This window comes from Nycticebus coucang, chromosome 5, assembly GCF_027406575.1.
Source record: "Nycticebus coucang isolate mNycCou1 chromosome 5, mNycCou1.pri, whole genome shotgun sequence".
NCBI classification, from domain to species: domain Eukaryota; kingdom Metazoa; phylum Chordata; class Mammalia; order Primates; family Lorisidae; genus Nycticebus; species Nycticebus coucang.
In genome coordinates, this window is record NC_069784.1 from 108,353,065 (window position 1) to 108,372,826 (window position 19,762).

The window sequence follows — 19,762 nt, forward strand, 5'->3', positions numbered from 1 at the left end:
TAGCCCCATTTTAAAGATAAGAAACCTGGGGCGTAAAGAGATTAAGTAATTCATCCAGCTCACAAATGGTGGCAGTGAAGTGGTAGGAATTATGGATCTTCTTGGTACTCATCTTCATTAGTCCATTGTTATTTCTTCTCAAAACAACTGTCATATAGACCATGGATAGCACAATTTTTACAACAGGTGAAAGTTGTATTAAGCAAAGTAATTTCTAGTAATTTTTCTGATAACTTGGGTTATTCATGTTTCTCTTGTTGTGAGTCAAACCTACTTCCTGTACTATCTTGTACCAATACTCCTCTGATCAAACTGAAGTCATTATAACGTTGGTTTCTGTTTGGACTACCCCTTTCATCTCTGGAGCCCTGTTCTGCATCCTTGTTGCAGAGAACATGCTCATAGCCCAGGTAGCAAGGGTGCAGTGGACTTTGGTTAATAAATCCATTGGCAGTTAGTGCTGCTGTGGGAGTAAGAGAAAACAGCTCTCAGTTTGGGATGGAATGAAAATGCACATAGTACTCAAGTGCAATGGAAGGAACTGGGAGTGTTAACCCTGAAAGGGACAGTTGCTACTCCCTTACAGACCCCATACTATGAGAAGCTCATTAAAATATGCTATCCTAATTTTTCCATGACTGAAGAAGTATTTCTTAATGTTAAAACAAGAAAACAAGCTTGCAACTAAAACCGTAGAGTTAACAGAAAGAATTAAATTTACTCCAGGTCCTGTAAGTGGGGCAAAAATAAAAATCACAGTTTAAAGAAAAAAGCCAAGCTTTTTAGTATTTCCGAGTTAAGGAGTAAATCTCCAACATCTTGGCCACTTGGATGCAACCTGGATGAACACCCAGCAGCCTTGGATTTCTCTAGAGAGCACCCCAGTGTTCAAATTTATGATGGAGGTGGGGAGCAGGTTGCTCTGCGAGATTCTTATCCTCCAGGGGTGAACAAGATAAGATGGTAACTCCAGGGCGCTGCCTGCCTGGCTGAGTCCAGGGTTCCTCCACCTCAGCACCATTGGTATTTTGGGCCCAATGATTCTTTATTGAGTGTCTGCTGTTCAGCAGCTTCCCTGGCCTCTGCCCACTAGATGTCAGGAGCAGATCCCCTCCCTCAGCCAGGATGTTCAAAGATGTCTCCAGACATCACCTAATATCCCCTGTATGGCAGAACCTCCCCCAGCTGAGAATCGATGGCTGAGACATTCCCTTTGTAGCTCCTGCTATTGGCGGAGCCCCAGCTGTCCACTCTTTGGGAGACCTCCCTACGCAATGTCAGCCTAGTGGGAAGGACTTCTGTCCTCTTCAGATGGTTTAGAATCCCAACTCTTTCACTTACTGTGTAGCCTTAGTTAAATTATGAAACATTAATGTTGCAGTTATTATTTATTGAGTGCTTACTCATTTATTCAATCAACATGTGGCAAAGGAGTCAGGAAGTCAACAAGGTTCTGGAGATATGATATTGAGCAAAAATCATACTGACTGTGATTTCAGGGTTCTTAGAGCATAGGGATGAGATGGATGTGCAACAAACAACTGCCTATATAAGTGTTTAATTACCAAGTCAGAGGAGCACTGTGAAGTCAAGTACGTAGTATTAGCATGTGCATAGGTGCTGGGATCAGAGAGAAGAAGCTTCCCTCATCCATTTACCCACTCATGGACGCTTGGGTTGATTCCATATCTTGGCTAATGTGAGGAGAGCCACAATAAACCTGGGAGTGCAGATACCTCTTCAATTTACTGATTTCCTTTCTTTTGGATATATACCCTGTAGTAAAATTGCTGCAGCATATGGTAGTTCTATTTTAGTTTTTTTTTTCTTTTTGAGGAACCTCCATACTGTTTTCCATACTTGCTATACTAATTTATATTCCCATTACAGTGTATGAACAAAGAACAGAAATTTATTTCTCACAGTTCTGGAGGCTGGGAAATCCAAGATCATCATGCTAGCACCTGACCTGGGCCTTCTTACTACATCTTCACATGAAAGCAGAAGGGCAAGAGCAGATAAACATTGTGCCCTCCTATGGCAGAAGGGGCTGGAGATAACCCACTCCCACAATTACTTTTTACACCAGCATTCATCCATTCCCATTAGGCCCCACCTTCCAACACTATTGCATTGAAGATTAAATTTCCAATACATGAATTTTGAAGGACACATTCAAACCTTAGAAATCTATGTATTTTACATATTTTTTTGTTCTCAAGTAACCGAGACTTCCAGTAGTAGCTCAAAATTGCATTAAAATATTAAATTTATAAAGTATAGAGAAACTTCTTGATTTCTTAACTTTAAAACCATATTTCTGCATTTCCACAATTGTGTATGATATTCACTATAGATTTAAAATTACATATTCTTTACTAATTGAAGCATGTTCACTTATATGAAAAGATTGTTAAAACATTTCATCATCCTTGGAAATTAAATTTTTTCTAGTGCTTTTTTATCTCCAAGTACTTAGAGTTTTTCCTTCAACCTATTATTGGGGTGACTTATATTAATGAATGGAAGAACTATGGTAATGGAACAGAGCATGAGTTTTCTCAAGTGCAAATTGCAGGAAGTAATCTTTGCTTTGCAGGATCTTTGTAAGGATTAAATTGGAGAGCATCTCTGAAGGATTGTCAGGGAGGCAGAGAATAAAGGCCCACTCTCTTCCTCCTTCCCCTCCAGTTCCACTCCCTACCCTGGCTCTGTGCCCTGTAGTGGGTTCCTTTGCTTTTGTCTCTGGTTAAGTTCAGCCAATGGAAGAGGGCAGCAAGCTGCTGGAGGATTGTAAGAGTGAAGTATAAGAAGTTGGAATACTTATCCTTCCAGCCACCTCTTTGCCTGGTCACAGTAGGCCATCTTCATCTTTCTACTGAAGACCTCAACCCTCTTCACACAGCTGCAGGATCCAGTCTCTGCTAACCACAGCTTTTCTGCCTGCCCCTCTGAGACCGGGACAGTGCTGCTGTCTCACCACAGTGATCGGGCGGGGGGAGCAAGATGGCGGCCGAGTAACAGCTTCCTTGCATCTGGGCACCATGAGTCTGGGGAGATAGGACTCCAGGCATCTCTGGCTGGTGGGATCTGCCTATCATTACCCCTGTGAGGATACAGGGAGTCAGTGAGAAACTTCTGGACCCCAAGAGGAGGACTAAAACAGTGGAAAAATGGCAAGTGGTCATGTGTGTTCAATCCATTGAAACTCACCCTCGACTTCCACAGGCATGAGAACTTAAAGAGCAAGAGGAAGTGAAAGGAAAATTAGGGGAAGGAAACAGATAAAAGAAATCACTCATGAGGAAGAATCAGCAGAAAACTCCAGGCAACATGAAGAACCAGTCCAGACCAACCCCGCCAAGGGACCATGAGGTAGCTACTGCAGATGATTCCACCTATAAAGAAATGTTAGGAATGACAGAAAGGGAATTTAGAATACACATGTTGAAAACAATGAAAGAAATGATGGAAACAATGAAGGAAACTGCTAATAAAGTGGAAAATAACCAAAAGGAAATCCAAAAACAGAATCAAATAAGAGATGAACGATATGAAGAATATAAAAAGGATATAGCAGAGCTGAAGGAACTGAAACAGTCGATTAGGGAACTTAAAGATGCAATGGAAAGTATCAGCAACAGGTTAGACCCTGCAGAAGAAAGAATTTCAGAGGTAGAAGACAAAGTTCTTGAGATAACTCACCACAGTGATCGGCCTCTTGGTGCTGCTGTGTTTCACCTTGGCTTCCTCAGTCTCTGCCCACAGCTTCGTAAGCTGTCCCTTTGCTTCATTGCCCTCGAATCATTCATTGTGTGATCATGTTTCACACTAGGAACCTAACACAGAGGTGAGCAAATTACTCATTCCATCCCACTGTAACTTGGATGTGGACATGGGTGGTTTTTGAATCAAGTATTTCTGCTCAGTCAAACATCTATTCATTGTCCTGAGTGATTTAAATGATTGGATAAATAATTATAATCTCTAATGGTATCAAAACTGCTTTTCCTGTCACCATCCACTGGGATGACTTGAAGCTTTCACATCAGAGTTAAATGAGTGATGACTGTAAAGAGCCAGAACAATGCTTTGAGGCATTTAGAAGACTCTATAACATTTGTTTAAAAGAAAGTATAATAGATAAACCATTGGCCAGACTAACTAGAAATAGAAAAGTAAAATCTCTAGTAACCTCAACCAGAAATGATAAAGGGGAAATAACAACTGATCCCACAGAGATACAAGAGATCATCTCTGAATACTACCAGAAATTCTATGTCCAGAAATTTGACAATGTGAAGGAAATGGATCAATATTTGCGATCACACCCTCTCCCTAGACTTAGCCAGGAAGAAATAGAGCTCCTGAACAGACCAATTTCAAGCACTGAGATTAAAGAAACAATAAAAAAGCTTCCAACCAAAAAATGCCCTGGTCCAGATGGCTTCACACTAGAATTCTATCAAACCTTCAAGGAAGAGCTTATACCTGTACTGCAGAAATTATTCCAAAAAATTGAGGAGGAAGGAATCTTCCCAAACACGTTCTATGAAGCAAACATCACCCCGATACAAAAACTAGGAAAAGACCCAACCAAAAAGGAGAATTTCAGACCAATTTCACTCATGAATATAGATGCAAAAATTCTCAATAAAATCCTAGCCAATAGATTACAGCTTATCATCAAAAAAGTCATACATCATGATCAAGTAGGTTTCATCCCAGGGATGCAAGGCTGGTTTAACATATGCAAGTCCCAAAACATTATCCACCGTATTGACAGAAGCAAAAATAAAGATCATATGATCCTCTTAATAGATGCAGAAAAAGCATTCAATAAAATCCAGCATCCTGTTTTAATTAGAACACTGAAGAGTATAGGCATAGGTGGCACATTTCTAAAACGGATTGAAGCTATCTATGACAAACCCACAGTTAATACTTTACTGAATGGAGTAAAACTGAAAGCTTTTCCTCTTAGAACTGGAACTAGACAAGGTTGTCCTCTGTCACCTTTACTATTCAACATAGTGCTGGAAGTTCTAGCCAATACAATTAGGCAAGACAAAGGAAATAAACGGAATCCAAATGGGAGCAGAGGAGGTCAAACTCTCCCTCTTTGATGACAACAGAATCTTATACTTAGAGGATCCCAAAGACTCAACCACAAGACTCCTAGAAGTCATCAAAACATACAATAATGTTTCAGGATATAAAATCAATGTCCACAAGTCAGTAGTCTTTGTATGTGCCAATAACAGTCAAGATGAGAAGCTAGTTAAGGACACAACTCCCTTTACCATAGTTTCAAAGAAAATGAAATACCTAGGAATATACCTAACAAAGGAGGTGAAGGACCTCTATCAAGAAAATTATGAAATCCTCAGAAAGGAAATAGCAGAGGATATTAACAAATGGAAGAACATACCATGCTTATGGATAGGAAGAATGAACATTGTTAAAATGTCTATACTTCCCAAAGCAATCTACCTATTCAATGCCTTCCTATTAAAATACCAACATCTTATACTTTCAAGATTTGGAAAAAATGATTCTGCCTTTTGTATGGAACCATAAAAAAACCCATATAGCTAAGGCAGTTCTTAGTAATAAAAATAAAGCTGGGGGCATCACCATACCAGATTTTAGGCTGTACTACAAAGCCATAGTGGTCAAGACAGCATGGTACTGGCACAAAAATAGAGACATAGACACTTGGAATCGAATAGAAAACCAGGAAATGAAACTAAAATCTTACAACCACCTAATCTTTGATAAACCAAACAAGAACATACCTTGAGGGAAAGACTCCCTATTCAATAAATGGTGTTGGGAGAACTGGATATCCACATGTAAAAGACTGAAACTGGACCCACACCTTTCCTCACTCACAAAAATTGATTCAAGATGGATAAAGGACTGAAATTTAAGGCATGAAACAATAAAAATCCTCATAGAAAACATAGGAAAAACACTGGAAGATATTGGCCTGGGGAAAGACTTCATGAAGAAGACTGCCACGGCAATTGCAACAACAACAAAAATAAACAAATGGGACTTCATTAAACTGAAAAGCTTCTGTACAGCCAAGGAGACAAAAACCAAAGCAAATAGACAACCTACACAATGGGAAAGGATATTTGCATATTTTCAATCAGACAAAAGCTTGATAACTAGGATCTATAGAGAACTCAAATTAATCCACATGAAAAAAGCCAACAATCTCATATATCAATGGGCAAGAGACATGAATAGAACCTTCTAAAGAAGACAGACAAATGGCTAACAAACATATGAAAAAATGTTCACCATCCCTATCTATTAGAGAAATGCAAATCAAAACCACCCTGAGATACCATCTAACCCCAGTGAGAATGGCCCACATCACAAAATCTCAAAACTGCAGATGCTGGCATGGATGTGGAGAGATGGAAACACTTTTACACTGCTGGTGGGACTGCAAACTAGTACAACCTTTCTGGAAGGAAGTATGGAGAAACCTCAAAGCACTCAAGCTAGACCTCCCATTTGATCCTGCAATCCCATTACTGGGCATCTACCCAGAAGGAAAAAAATCCTTTTATCATAAGGACACTTGTACGAGACTGTTTATTGCAGCTCAATTTACAATCGCCAAAATGTGGAAACAGCCTAAATGCCCACCAACCCAGGAATGGATTAACAAGCTGTGGTATATGTACACTATGGAATACTATTCAGCTATTAAAAAAAATGAAGAGTTTACATCCTTTGTATTAACCTGGATGGACGTGGAAGGCACTATTCTTAGTAAAGCATCACAGGAATGGAGAAGCATGAATCCTATGTACTCAATTTTGATATGAGGACAATTAACGACAATTAAGGTCACGGTGGGGGTGGGGGAAGGGGAAAGCAGAGAGAGAAAGAAGAAGGAAGCGGTGGGGAAAGGGAGAGCAGAGAGAGGGAAGGAGGGAGGGGGTAGGGCCTTGGTGTGTGCCACACCTTTGGGGGGCAAGACATGATTGCAAGAGGGACTTTACCGAACAAATGCAATCAGTGTAATCTGGCTTATTGTACCCTCAATGAATCCCCAACAATAAAAAAAAAAAAAAGAAAGAATAAAAGGAAGGGTTAAGGAAGGGTTTCAGGAGTAGAAATTGGAGCCATTGCAATAATTTTCAAGCTCAGCGTGTGCTGCAAACCCAATATTATCTCCAATCTGTGATATTATTATGGAAATTAAATATCAGATCTGGAACACAAAGATATGGGCAATTATTTAACATATCAAAAGGTACCCAAATCTAGTCTAATTCTCCTCCTGGGTATGGCAAAAATATTTCTCATTTTGGAATGTCTTTCGTAAGTTTTGCAAAAGGTCATAGACTACATAATTGGTGAGGCAGAGTTTAAGTAGGAACTGGGGAATCTGTAAACCATCAGCTCAGTGAGAAAACTGTAGCGATCATTCATTTGAGGATGTTTCTTCTTGTAGTATATTTTGAATTATTCTAAAATAAAGAGACATTTCAGGTGAATTTTAAAGTCCAACAGGCTACAGTTTGAAGTCCAGAGGCTATACTTTTTAGCTCTGTTTTTCAGGGGTTAAAAAAAATGCTTCTGGGGAAAAAGGATCACTGTAAACAATAAACCAGAGGGCAATCTCGTCCTCAGTGTTTAAAATTCTATATTTAATCTATACAAGATACAATATAGAGTCCTATTTAGGAAATAGATAATATGGTGTAATTGAATTTGGTTATTTGCAGAAATATTCAAGACACACAGTTTCAAAATAGACCCTAAATATAGGGTCACCTTATTCTATTGTTGCCAGAATCTTTCTCTAAGCCAAGTCCTTGGTCTCAAGATGTTGACTAAGAGAGAAGAATGAAACCACAGGCCGTGTGGATACGTGACAGGATAGTTTATTGACAGGGAGAACGATTGACAAGCATGATGAGCAAAAAAGGGTGAACACAAGAGGGGGAATGGAACGTCTGGCAGCAGAAGGGGGGAATCCAAATGGGAAGATCCCCGCCTCTGCCACCCCCGCCTCCTGTCTTCAGTCTAGGGGTTAGATGCTGCTTTCCCTATCCTGCAGGCAGGGGGAAGTGCATCACAATTGGCCAGAGGTCTGCAGGCAAAAATAATCCTAAAGTAATCCTACAATTAGCACAAGAATATAATCCTTTCAGTTTTTTTGTCACAGGCAAGGTATTAGGGTGTATGCTCCTTACTCAAAGAGGGAATGCTCAGAAACTTTCAGGCTGGTTTGTTTATAACCTTGCTAGAGCCCAGAGGGTGTGGCCTGAAAAGGGTGACCTGTCTGTGTCTAGCGATCAGGAGGTCTGATTCTGAGCTCCCTGCTGCCTAGAAAATGGCCAGGGCTCAATGAATCCCCAACAATAAAAAAAAAAAAAAAGAAAGAAAGAAAGAAAGAAAATGGCCAGGGGTTGCAGGGCTGATCCCTGTCCAGCCCTGAGCAGGGGAACTCAGTATCACCATCCTGCATACTCCATATTCTTCACCAATAACACTAGAAGTGCCCTTGACTTCTGTTTAGTAAAATATATAAAAGCTCTAATAATTATATAAAAATAAACCAAACAGAAAACACGGAATGTAGAGATTCTCTGGATTGGTTCATTTAAAATCCCCCATTATTATTCCAGGGTACCTTCCTGTTCTGTAAAACAATTGTTTCCCAGTCTTTCTTAAAGGTAGAATCCCAGATGTAACTCTCAGCTGCTGTTGAGAGGCTCTCACACCAGATTTTGATCCATAGCTGAGTTATATACAGAGGAAGGCTGGGGGAGGCATCCGTCTTACTAACGGAGACCACGGCAGAGGTGGCATGTCTGTGCTGGCAGGTTCTTGTTGTGTCAGAGCCAATAGCTGTTGGAAGCCCAGCCTGATTCTGCAACCATCCCACCAATCCTGGGAGCTGTGTAGAGCCCTCAGACAATCTCTGTCTTACTCTAGTGGAGTGGATGAGTCTGACGCTAAAATCCCGTCCTAAAACAGGGGATTATAGTGTGTCACTGCATTCTCAGCAGAGCTGCAATGAACAGACGGGAAAGGACTACGCCCTTGGAAGGACACACGTAAGAATGGTTGGGGCACTCACTCTGCGTCAGACACCGCATCAACTTCTCACAAGGTGGCCCCCACAGTGTACACTTGTAGATGTGGGTGTAGGGGGTGATGTGGGTCAGGGGAAGGGACAGGTTGACAGATAACAAAAGCCAAACAGTAAATGTGGTTGTAAGTGCAACATGTAAAGCTTACTGCTCTTTGAACCCTGGCACTTTTTGAAATCAGACAATTTAGGAAAAAAAGAAGAGAGGAGCCAGAGGAAAGCAGAAAGGGAGAAGAGGAAAAGGGGTAAAAAGGAAAGGGGAGGAGTGCCTAAAGCTTTGTAAATATTTGGTGTGCGTGATGCATAAGCATTATCTTATTTCAAATGCCATCAAGATATACTGAATAGGTCAGTAATATTGATCCCATTTCAGAGGCCAGAAAATAAAGTCTCCAGAGTCTGAGATTTACAGCCAAGCTCATTCAGCCCTTGAGCCCACACTGTTTACTTTAATCCAGTGTGATGGGGCTGAGGAGGGACTTAGGAAAATCTCTAAATATATGTCCGAGTTATTGGTTGTATACCTATCAAAAGATTTGGCTGTAGAATGAAATGGTTTGTTTTCTCTGGGACTTTAAACAGAGCTTGCTGGTTTTTCTCTACACAGACATACAAGTCTTTATCCTTTGGATGTATAATTTGGGCAAATCTCAAGGGAGGACATGGATGTTTCTGGACATTTCTTCTCATTCTTGAAAAAATTTTGCTGAATTGGCCTGATGGTGTGTGTCTATAAATAACTCTGTGGGATGGGGAAATGTACAGTTAGGAGGAACAAGCCTGCCAGCATGAACTGTGTGTTAATAACAGCACACAATGGCAGATTTAAACTAGGCAACCATATACGTAAAAGACCTCTGTAGGGACAAGCTGCATCATCCACAGTTTATTTAATTTATTTTGACAACTGCTTCTAATTACTTAATATAACACATTGCATGAGTAAGAGAAACAATAATATGAGACTCCATTGCTATTTCAGATCAAGTGAGGAGTGTGTGTGTATTCACCAGGCTTTTGTGGAGTGTGTATATGTGTTTTGGAGCAGCTTATTTAGACAAACTTTTGGATTCTGAGATGTAAAGAGATTATGGAATGCGAAAAAAACTCTATAATTAGTAAATATTGCCCATTCTCACCTCAGAAAAAGCAATGACTGAAATTTGTATCAGGCTAAATTATATACTGTAGCTAATTTACATGTCTGTCCTTGCCTAGGGCACCCTCTTCTATGTTAATCTAGCGCCCTCTTGTGGAATAGGTTTTAATAACAAATAATGAGAGTCAAAATTTATATGCCATACTATGTTAAATTTTCTAATTTCAGATAAAATATAGTGATTGGATAGTGGTATTGTTTTGTCCTCCTTGAATTTTTTGGCATTTCCAAAGTGTACATAATACAAAATACAGAAATGAACAAACTGAAGCTTGGGCCCAGTATAGTGGCTCACACCTGTAATCCTAGCACTCTGGGAGGCGGAGGCAGGTGGGTTGCCTGAGCTCAGGAATTGGAGACCAGTCTGAGAAAGAGTGAGACCCCATCTCAACTAAAAATAAAAAAACTAGCCAAGCATAGTGGCAAGCACCTGTAGTCCCAGCTACTTGGGAGGCTGAGGTGAAAGGATCACTTGAGCCCAGGAGCTGGAAGTTACTGTGAGCTCTGACACCAGGGCACTCTATCCAGGGTGACAGAGTGAGACTCTGTCTCAAAACAAAAAAAAGACTAAAGCTTGAGAATCTCATGCCATGCCAGGCCTGCATCAGTGAACAAAATCCACTTTTATGAATCAGAACATTTCTTAAGAAAATCATGTTCACTTTCAGGAGGCAAAGGAAAAATGATATTGTAAAACAGGACATTCTTTCTGATCATTCTTGGAATTTTACAGAAGAAGAAAAGTGGTAATCTGATGAGGGGGAGGAAATGGCTGGTGCTTGTTTGCTGGTGTGATGCCGCTGTCCCTGCACAGGGCAGGCACAAGGCTAAAGGGCAAAGCTAGTGCCTTACACAGAACAGTTTTCTTACCATTTTTCCCTTTTCAGGAAATCTCACATGAGAATCCTTGTAAATAGGTGGGTGCAGCATCTCTCTAGTCAAAGGCTGGGCAGGTGAGGCCTGTCTGCTGGCCCCTCCTCCCGCTGACAGCTGAGGCTGGTGTGGTTTGTGAATCTTTAGGCTTCTCAGGACTGTAGTTTGACAGCACAGACTGACTTTGTTCTTCCCCGTGTTTACGGGTTGAATCGTGTCTTCCAAAATTCATATGTTGAAGTCCGAACTCCCTAGCACCTCACAATGTGACTTCATTTGGAGATGGGGTCTTAACCAGAGACCCCCTCAGAATGCAACTTCATTGGGAGAGAGGGTCTTAACCAGAGGTAATCACATTAAAATGGGGTCCAGTAGGAAGGCTCTAATCCATCATAACTACTGTCCTTTTTAAAAAGAATAATTTTTTGAAAATGAAATCAGAGATTGGAGTGATGCTTCTTCAAGTCAAGAAACACCACAGATGGTCAGCAAACCACAGGAAGCTCAGAGAGGCCCGACAAAGATTTTCTGCCAGAGCCCCCAAAAGGAACCAACCCGGCAGACACCTTGGTCTTGAACTTCTAGCCTTTAGAACTGTGAAAGAATAAATTTATGTTGCTTTATGCCACCTAGTTTGTGGAGCTTTATTATGGCAGCCTCAGGAAACAAGTGTCCCCACACGGGGCATGGGTTGTTACTGTTGCCTGAAGGAGCACTGACTTTAGGTTTAGGCTGAGCATTCAAAATCCCCAGAGACATGACAACCTTGTAGTATAATGCAGTAAATATTTTATGGGAGAAATTAATTAACTGTCTGAAAAATGTGTTTGCCCAGCAGCTTTTGAAATGTTTATCTTTATGTGGAATTATTTTAAAGTAATTTCTGGACATCAAAACCTTCTATCGTAAGTTTATCAGTTGCATCATTTAGAGCAGCGGTTCTCAGCCTATGGGTCACGACCCACAGGAACTGTATTAAAGGTTCACGGCTTTAGGAAGGTTGAGAACCACTGATTTAGAGAGTGTATTTGTTGCCTCATTTAAAACTAAGAGCATTTTCATATGTATTGAAAAAAAATTCGCTCACTTTAAAAACATTGCCTTAAAATCTTCAGTCTTATCTAATAGCCAGCCCACACATAGGTTTCCCTATGTCCCTCAAATCACACATACATGGCTTGTCCAAACCTGGATCCAATTTGAGACCACACATTACATTTGATTGTGATTTCTTTAAGTTGCAATTGTTCACAATGAAGAAAATACCCCCGATTCTGGATTTACCTGATTGTTTCCTTGTGGCATTGTGCAGCTTATTTCTGTAAATTCAAACTTAAATACAAAGGCTTCATTAGATTTTGCCTGGACCACATCACGGATGCTGTGCTGGACTTCATTTTGCATCTCATCAGTAGACCCTCGATATCTGGGTGGATACGAGAGACCACCAGCTGTGGAATAACATCTCTATCCCTCCACTGCAACCAGAAAATATTCTCTGCGGAGTTACCGTGGCCCCACACAGGTGTTCATTTTTCCCACCAGTCATTCACCAGAACACCAGTTCTGTGCCTGAATCAATAATTTAATTAAGTGTTGTAAAATAGTTATTTCCTACTTCTATCATTTCACGGGTGTCAGTTGGGGAATTCCTCATTAGCGGGCACTATCTGGTTGCCCTGGGATATATAGTTCCTGCTGAAAAGCAGGATTAAGGGCTTATTCTTTCTCATTACTCAGAAATTTTCAAAGTAAAGAGTTTAATAACTACTTTGAATAATGACTAGTGAAGTCCTTTTTGCTCTTGAATTTCTGTTTGGTTAGTATCATATGAACTTGGGTTTTTAACAATTCATGAATTTCAGTAAATTATGATTGTAAGGCAGGGGTGACTATTCAAATGATCATAAATGTAACCAGTGGCAGACCTTTTAAATTGGCTTCTAAGTCTTTTTGACATGAATCTATTAATTTTTATAAGTTTCTTTGCTTGCTTTGGGCACAAGATCCCTTTTGTGGGGAATGGTATGAATACTATGGTTTGAGTGACAGTGATCCCTCCAAAATTCCTATGTTGAAAGTTAATCACCAATGGAGTAGTATTAAGAGGTGATTAAATCATGAAAGCTGAGCCCTCAAAGATGGGATTAGGGCCCTTAGAAAAGGATTTGAGGAGTAGATTCTCTCTCTGCCACTCTTCTGCCAACTAAGGATAAATCATTCCTTCCTTTTTACCCTTCCATCCCTTCCACCATATGAGATCACAGCGACAAGGATCATCTTGAATGCAGAGAGCAGCCTTCACCAGAAAGTTGAGCTGCCAACACCCTGATCTTGGATCTCTCAGCCTCTGCAACTGTCGCAAAATAAATTTCTCTTCTTTATAATTACTCTTCCTCAGACGTTTTGTTATACAGCAACACAAGTGGACCAAGCCAGTCAAAATCCCAGTTCTGAGAGTGACATTGCTAATGTAGTGACATTACATCTTGGATATTTCCACGAATAGAGTTAGAAAATAAATATTTTTCAAAAAATGAGTTTGTATCGATATTTAAATTTGATTTTAGCATTAGTGTTTTTTACTTAATTTTTAAAATTTCATAAATTTATCTTTCTCCTTATATGTTATCTTTTTATTGTTAAATCATAGCTGTGTACATTAGTGCAATCAAGGGGTATATGTTATCTTAAAAAGAAAATACTTTTAACTTCAGTTAACTTCTTCTTATTATTTTTCCCAAAGTCTCAAAAAATAGGCAACTAATGTTTATACATAAAAATAAAAGATAATTTTGAAAAACAGTTAACTGATGACTCCATACTGAACCTCAGAGTCAAAGCATTCTAGGATAGACATACTCTTATCTAACAATGCGAATGTTACTTTTTTTGCACAATTATTATTATTGCTCAATATTTCGTTGCAGCAATCATCTGATATCTTTTCTGAAAGTATTTATCTTCATTCATTCTTTACGAGATTTTTGTTTCTAGTCCTTATCTTAAACTTTGTTATTGTTATTAAATTTTAAGCCTTTTTAATTTTGTGAGGGCAAAAAGCAGACCAAATAAACACATGTATATGTATATAGAAAATTACAAAAAAAAGAAAATGCTTTTAATAAGCAATGCCAATTCTACTACTGAAAAAAAGTGTTAGAATTTTTTGTCAATTTTTCAGTCCTTAGAATGTGTCCCATTAAGAATGTGCAATCCAGGTACTTTGTTTTAAATTTACTTAAAATACATTTTTCCTCTGTAGAGTTACCCTAATGATTCAATATACAACCGAGTCTACTTGTTTTGTTTGGTTTTCCAGTTTACATGGGTCATTACAAAAGTTTTTAAGAAATGTAAAATCCATATGGACAGAAGCAAATGAAGCCCTCCCAGTAACACTGATAAGATGGGTAAGTTGAAACTTGCGTGGATAAATCAGAAAAGTCACCGTCAACTGTGTTTCCTAGAAGTGAAATTATAGACCCTAACACAGTTTGTCTCAAAACTTTTGTAGTGCTCTACATAGCAGTTGAGACTTTAACGACATTAAATTATTCAGTAGGTGATGACTCAGAAATCAAACTCAGATGGAAAGTCTTCCTTTCTCCTCTCATTCCACCTTCTTTCTGCCCACCATAGGTAATCATTTTTAATGTTTTCTTCTTTATCCTCATAATGTTTATTTTTGCAAGTGTATAATTGGTCTTATTTCCCTCCTTTATTACACAAAGGGTAGAATTTATTTCAAAACATTAAGGGGTTACAAACATATTTGTTACATGGATAGATTTTCTAACGCTTGAGTCAGGGCTAATAGTGTGCCCATCACCTGATTAGTGTTCCTGTTACCTGCTAGATAGGTTTTGTTCCCTATAACTTCCCCACTCCTCCTAATCTTGATTTCCAGTGACTTTTACCTCCCTTTGTACTTATGTATGCCCATTGGTTAGTTCCAACTTATTAGAGTTCATGTAGTGTTTGCTTTTTCATTCTTGAGATACTTCACTTAGGACAATGGGCTCCAGTTCCATCCAAATTGCTGCAAAAGACATTTATTCATTTCTTTTTGTGGATGAGTAGCAATCTATGGTGTATACACACACACACGACATTTTGTTAATCCACTCTTGAATTGATGGACACATAAGTGGATTCCACATTTTTGCTATTGTGAACTGTGCTACAATAAACATTCAAGTGCAGGCATCTTTTTGGTAAAAAGACTTTTCTTTGTGGTAGATACCCAGTAATGGCATTGATGGATAGGTGTAGTATTGACAGACATTTGGTATTGACATTACCTACCTGGTAATAGTAGGTCTACTTTTATTTCATTAAGGAATCTCTATACTGTTTTCCATAGATGTAGTTCCATCAACTGTGTATGAGCTTTCCTTTCTCTCTGCATCCACATCAACATCTATTGTTTTGTTTTTTTAAATAAAGGGCATTATGACAGGAGTAAGGTAACTCATTGTGGTTTTTAATTTGCATTATCTTGATGATTAGTGATGTGGAGCATTTTTTCATATTTGTTGTCCATTTTTTTATATCTTCTTTACAAAAGTTATTGTTCATGCCTTTTATCCACTTCTCAATGAGGTTGGTTTTTTTCTTGCTGATTTGCTTGAGTTCTTTGCAGATTCTGGATATTAGCCATTTAACAAATACATAGTTTGCAAATAATTTCTCCCATTCTGCAGGTTGTCTATTTTCTCTGTTTGATTATTTCATTTGCTGTCAAAAGGCTTTTAATTAAATTAAGTCCCATTCATTTATTTCTGTTATTGCTATAATTGCTATTAGCATCTTAGTCATAAATTCTTTGTCTACACCAATATCTAGAAGAATTTTTTCCACATTTCCTTCTAGAATTGTTAAGGTTTCTTGCCTTACATGAAGGTATTTTATCCATATGAATCCACATTCATTCTTCTGCATGTGGCTATCCAATTTTCCTAGCATCATTGTTTGAATAGAGCTTCTATTCCCCAGTGAATGTTTATTGTGTGCTTTGCCAAAGATCATTTGGTTTCTCTGTTTTGTTCCATTGGTCTGTGTCTCTATTTTTGTACCAATAGCATGCTGTTAGGTTACTATATAACACAGTTTGAAGTCTGGTAATGTGATGCCTCCAGATTTTTTTTCTTAAGATTTCTTTATCAATTTGGGCTCTTTTTTTTTTTTTTTTTTTTTTGGTTTTAAATGAAGCATAATATTATTTTTGATGGGGATAGCATTGAATCTATAAATCACTTTGGGCAATATGGACATTTTAACAATGTTAATTCTACTGATCCCTGAACATGACACGTTTTTCCATTTGTTTGTGTCATCTGTGACTTCTTTGTTCAGTGCTTCATAATTCTTCTTATAGAGATCTTTCACCTTCTTGGTTAAGTGTATTCCTAAGTATTTTATCTTCTTTTAAGCTATTGTGAATGGTATGAGTTTTTGATTTGACTCTCAGCTTAACTATCATTGATCTATAAAAAGGCTACTAATTTGTGTATATTGATTCTGTAACCCTTAGTTCCACTGCAGGTCTTCAAGGGGAAAGTATGGGCCTCCCTCTGTGTGGAAGCCTTGGTGTGCTAGGTCCACTGACAGAGGGGAAACAGCGGTTTCTGAAAGTCTCAGCTAATGATACTCATAGTAGCAGGGGGTAGGGGAGCAGTGGCCGAGGAAAAGAGTCTGAATAGAGGGAGCCAGCCCTCTAGCCTTCCTTGTTCCTCTCCCTGAAAGGTAGCCCACCAGGAATATCTAAGCACTGGGATCACACAGGCCCACTGGTATCCACCAAAGTCTGGGCAAGAAGTGGGAACTATTTGTGTGAAAATGGGTACCATGAAGACTGAAGGATACAGCTCCCTTGGGAGGGCAAAGGCACACTGTTGCTGGAGAAACTGTATGGTGCTCGCCATCTCAGCTCCGGTCCATGGCCACAGGGACCAACCCTGAAGGGGTGAGCAGACCAATGCTTTATTTTCAGGAAGCTTCCAGTTCAGTGGTGGCAACAACCTTTAGGTAAATGAGTAGTAGAATACCTCTCCAGCAGGTCAGGAGCCTGCCAACTGCCAAAGGTATGGAGAAAGGAGAAACAAAACCCCCACATGTCCTCTCCATGGGGCTCTAAGCTTCTCTGGAGGTGTTTTCTGTGATAATATTGTTTCTTCTGATTCTACTCCACAACTTCTTCCAGTGGAATCTCTGGTAGGTCCTGGCATCTTTCCCTCTGAACTACACCTGATCTGGGTTTTTCCCCCCAGTTTCTCCTTTATTTCAAAACTATCATTCCTTCTGGAAAGATCTGGCAGCCAATATCTCTAGTCAGCCATCTTCAATATACATAGGGTATACAAACAAATTTACAAGAAAATGATAAAAAGCTTATGTGGAAAATGTTTCTCTCAAAATTGACCTATAAGAATTTGGTTTCCTCATTCATTCATTCAATACACATTTACTGAATACTTGTCATATATCAGCATTGTTGTAGGCTCATGGGATACAGCAAAATTCCATGCCCTTATGAAATTTAAACTCTGCAATGTTCTCTCTTACCAACAGGAAAAAGAAGTTTCTGCTAAGTGAAGCTTCCTTTTAAATTACAATCATATAAAGTTAGGAGAATATTTAAGGTGCATTTATTTTAAGTTCATACTTTGGCACAATAACAAACATCCCTGGGACACACAGCTAGTTAATAGCTGACACCTGCCCAGTGTTTAGCCTGTAATCTCAGTGGGTAAGTGGATCCAGAATGCCTCGTACTAATCTAGGAGTCTTTCTCTACAACATCTGCATCAATTTTGGCAACCTCTCTGAGCTTCAGTTTCTTCATCAGTATAATGCTACTAATGAGACTTAACATAAAATTGACATAAGGATTAAATAAGGTAATATAAAACAGAAAAACATCTAGCACATGAAAAAATCTCAGTGTTGGCTGTTTTTATTTCTGTATCTTGAATATGATATGATTGCAACAATTATTTCCTTGTGTATTGTATTTCAGAAAAAGTACCACCTTGGGCTTATGAATCAACTAATGTTTTATTTAAATAAAAACAAAAAAGGAGATCATATGCTTTCACTGAGCGTTTTCCTTAGTGGTGTGTGAAATGCAGCTCATAGATTTAAACCATTTGTCCTTGCGTGTGAAATCTTAACTCCGGATGTGAGTCCCAGTCTCAGTCCTCGTTCTACACAGAGGTCTCAGAGTGCTGGTGGAGGGAAGTGCCCTGCCCTTAGTTTGCACAGCTAGAAGCACAGGACTTCTTACCTGGTTGTGAATCACATGTAATTGTTGATGGTCTAAGGAAAGATTAATGCTGTCGGCTGGATTTTTTAAAAGGGTGTGAAGTAAGAACATGGTTACTGCTCGCTGAATTAGAGAGGTAGGCTTAGAGGAATCATGGTAATTCCACGTATGAAAATTGGCCGGACTGTTGACTTTTCATTCTTTGGTTTAATAGGTGGGACCAGCTGCCCCATTACAATAAAAGTAAATAGATTTAACCCAATTATAAATGGAATGAAAAAGATGTGCTCTGTCCTTGAGGATTGCAGAGGGTGGTGACTGACTGGAGAGCTCAGGTGCAGTGAAGAGAAGTGTCAGAGCATGAGCTCCAAGTCCAAAACCGTAGGGATTATCGGCGCTCCCTTCTCTAAGGGACAGGTGAGTGAGAGGCTTTGCTTTTATTTGAAATTTTCGGACTTGAAAATTTGTAAGGTGTTACATCTGATTAGTTTCCTGATATATTCTGGCTAGAAAATCCATATTATAAAGTTCTCTCACCATTTTTTGACATTGTATATATTCATTATATATACTCACAAGCCCATTTACTCTTGAGGTCCTGAGCTCAGCCAAAGCCAATTTCATTTGAACCTACTGTATGAACTTTGTAAGAGAAAGTGTTTTTCTTTTCATTGAAATGGGCTATTTCTACATTGTAACACTCATTCAGGCTCTGTTGCTCTTGCTGCTTTTGATGTTACTGTGTGTTTAAAGAGCAAGAGACAGTCTTAAAACACATTTGTTTAGTTGTGTAACTAATGTCTAGAAAAATTTAATATGTGGTAGAAAGAAAGAAGAAAGGAAGGAAGGAAGGAAGGAAAGAAAATTCTTCTGCAAATTGGTAACTCTAAAAGGGCTAATGGATTTATGAAGCTTCTAGATTGCCTTAGCGTCACCAGCTGTGGATCAGCACCTGCCAGCGACATTTAGATACACGCTCCTTTTTTTACACACACTCATTCTGGTAAATGTATGAGATGACAGAAGACCTGAGACTTCAGTATGGGTCTGTGTTAAAGAGAGAAAAAAAAAGGGACAAAACCAAATAAGACAACGTGTTTGAGCTGATTTTCTTAAGGTTTATTTAAAAAAAAAAAAAATTAGGATCTTTCTCCAGCTTTCCCAGGATCTGGGCAACATTGTACCCCCTCTAATTTTGAACTCTTGCTGTGACTCTGGCTTTTTATTGCAAAACCAATTGAGAGAGGCCAGAGGTGAGGGGCCCAAACTGCACTTGAACTGTCAGTAAATGCTGTTCCTCTGCCCCTGGAATCCTGCAAAGGTCTCTCCCAGAATA

At 39.1% G+C, this 19,762-nt stretch overlaps 1 protein-coding gene across 3 annotated transcripts in view; it reads left to right on the top strand.

Annotated features, from left to right (window-relative positions):
• LOC128586078 (arginase-1-like) overlaps positions 1–19,762 on the top strand; it is a 67,657-nt gene that overhangs the window by 38,918 nt on the left and 8,977 nt on the right. For 2 of the 3 annotated variants that reach the window (XM_053591607.1, XM_053591609.1), the window contains exons 1-2: positions 14,481–14,572; positions 18,641–18,843. In XM_053591607.1, coding sequence (XP_053447582.1) covers positions 18,787–18,843 — 57 coding nt within the window. In that variant the 5' untranslated portion in view covers positions 14,481–14,572; positions 18,641–18,786. Of the gene's footprint in view, positions 1–14,480; positions 14,573–18,640; positions 18,844–19,762 lie in introns of those variants that run through there. The other variant, XM_053591608.1, reaches the window with a different exon arrangement.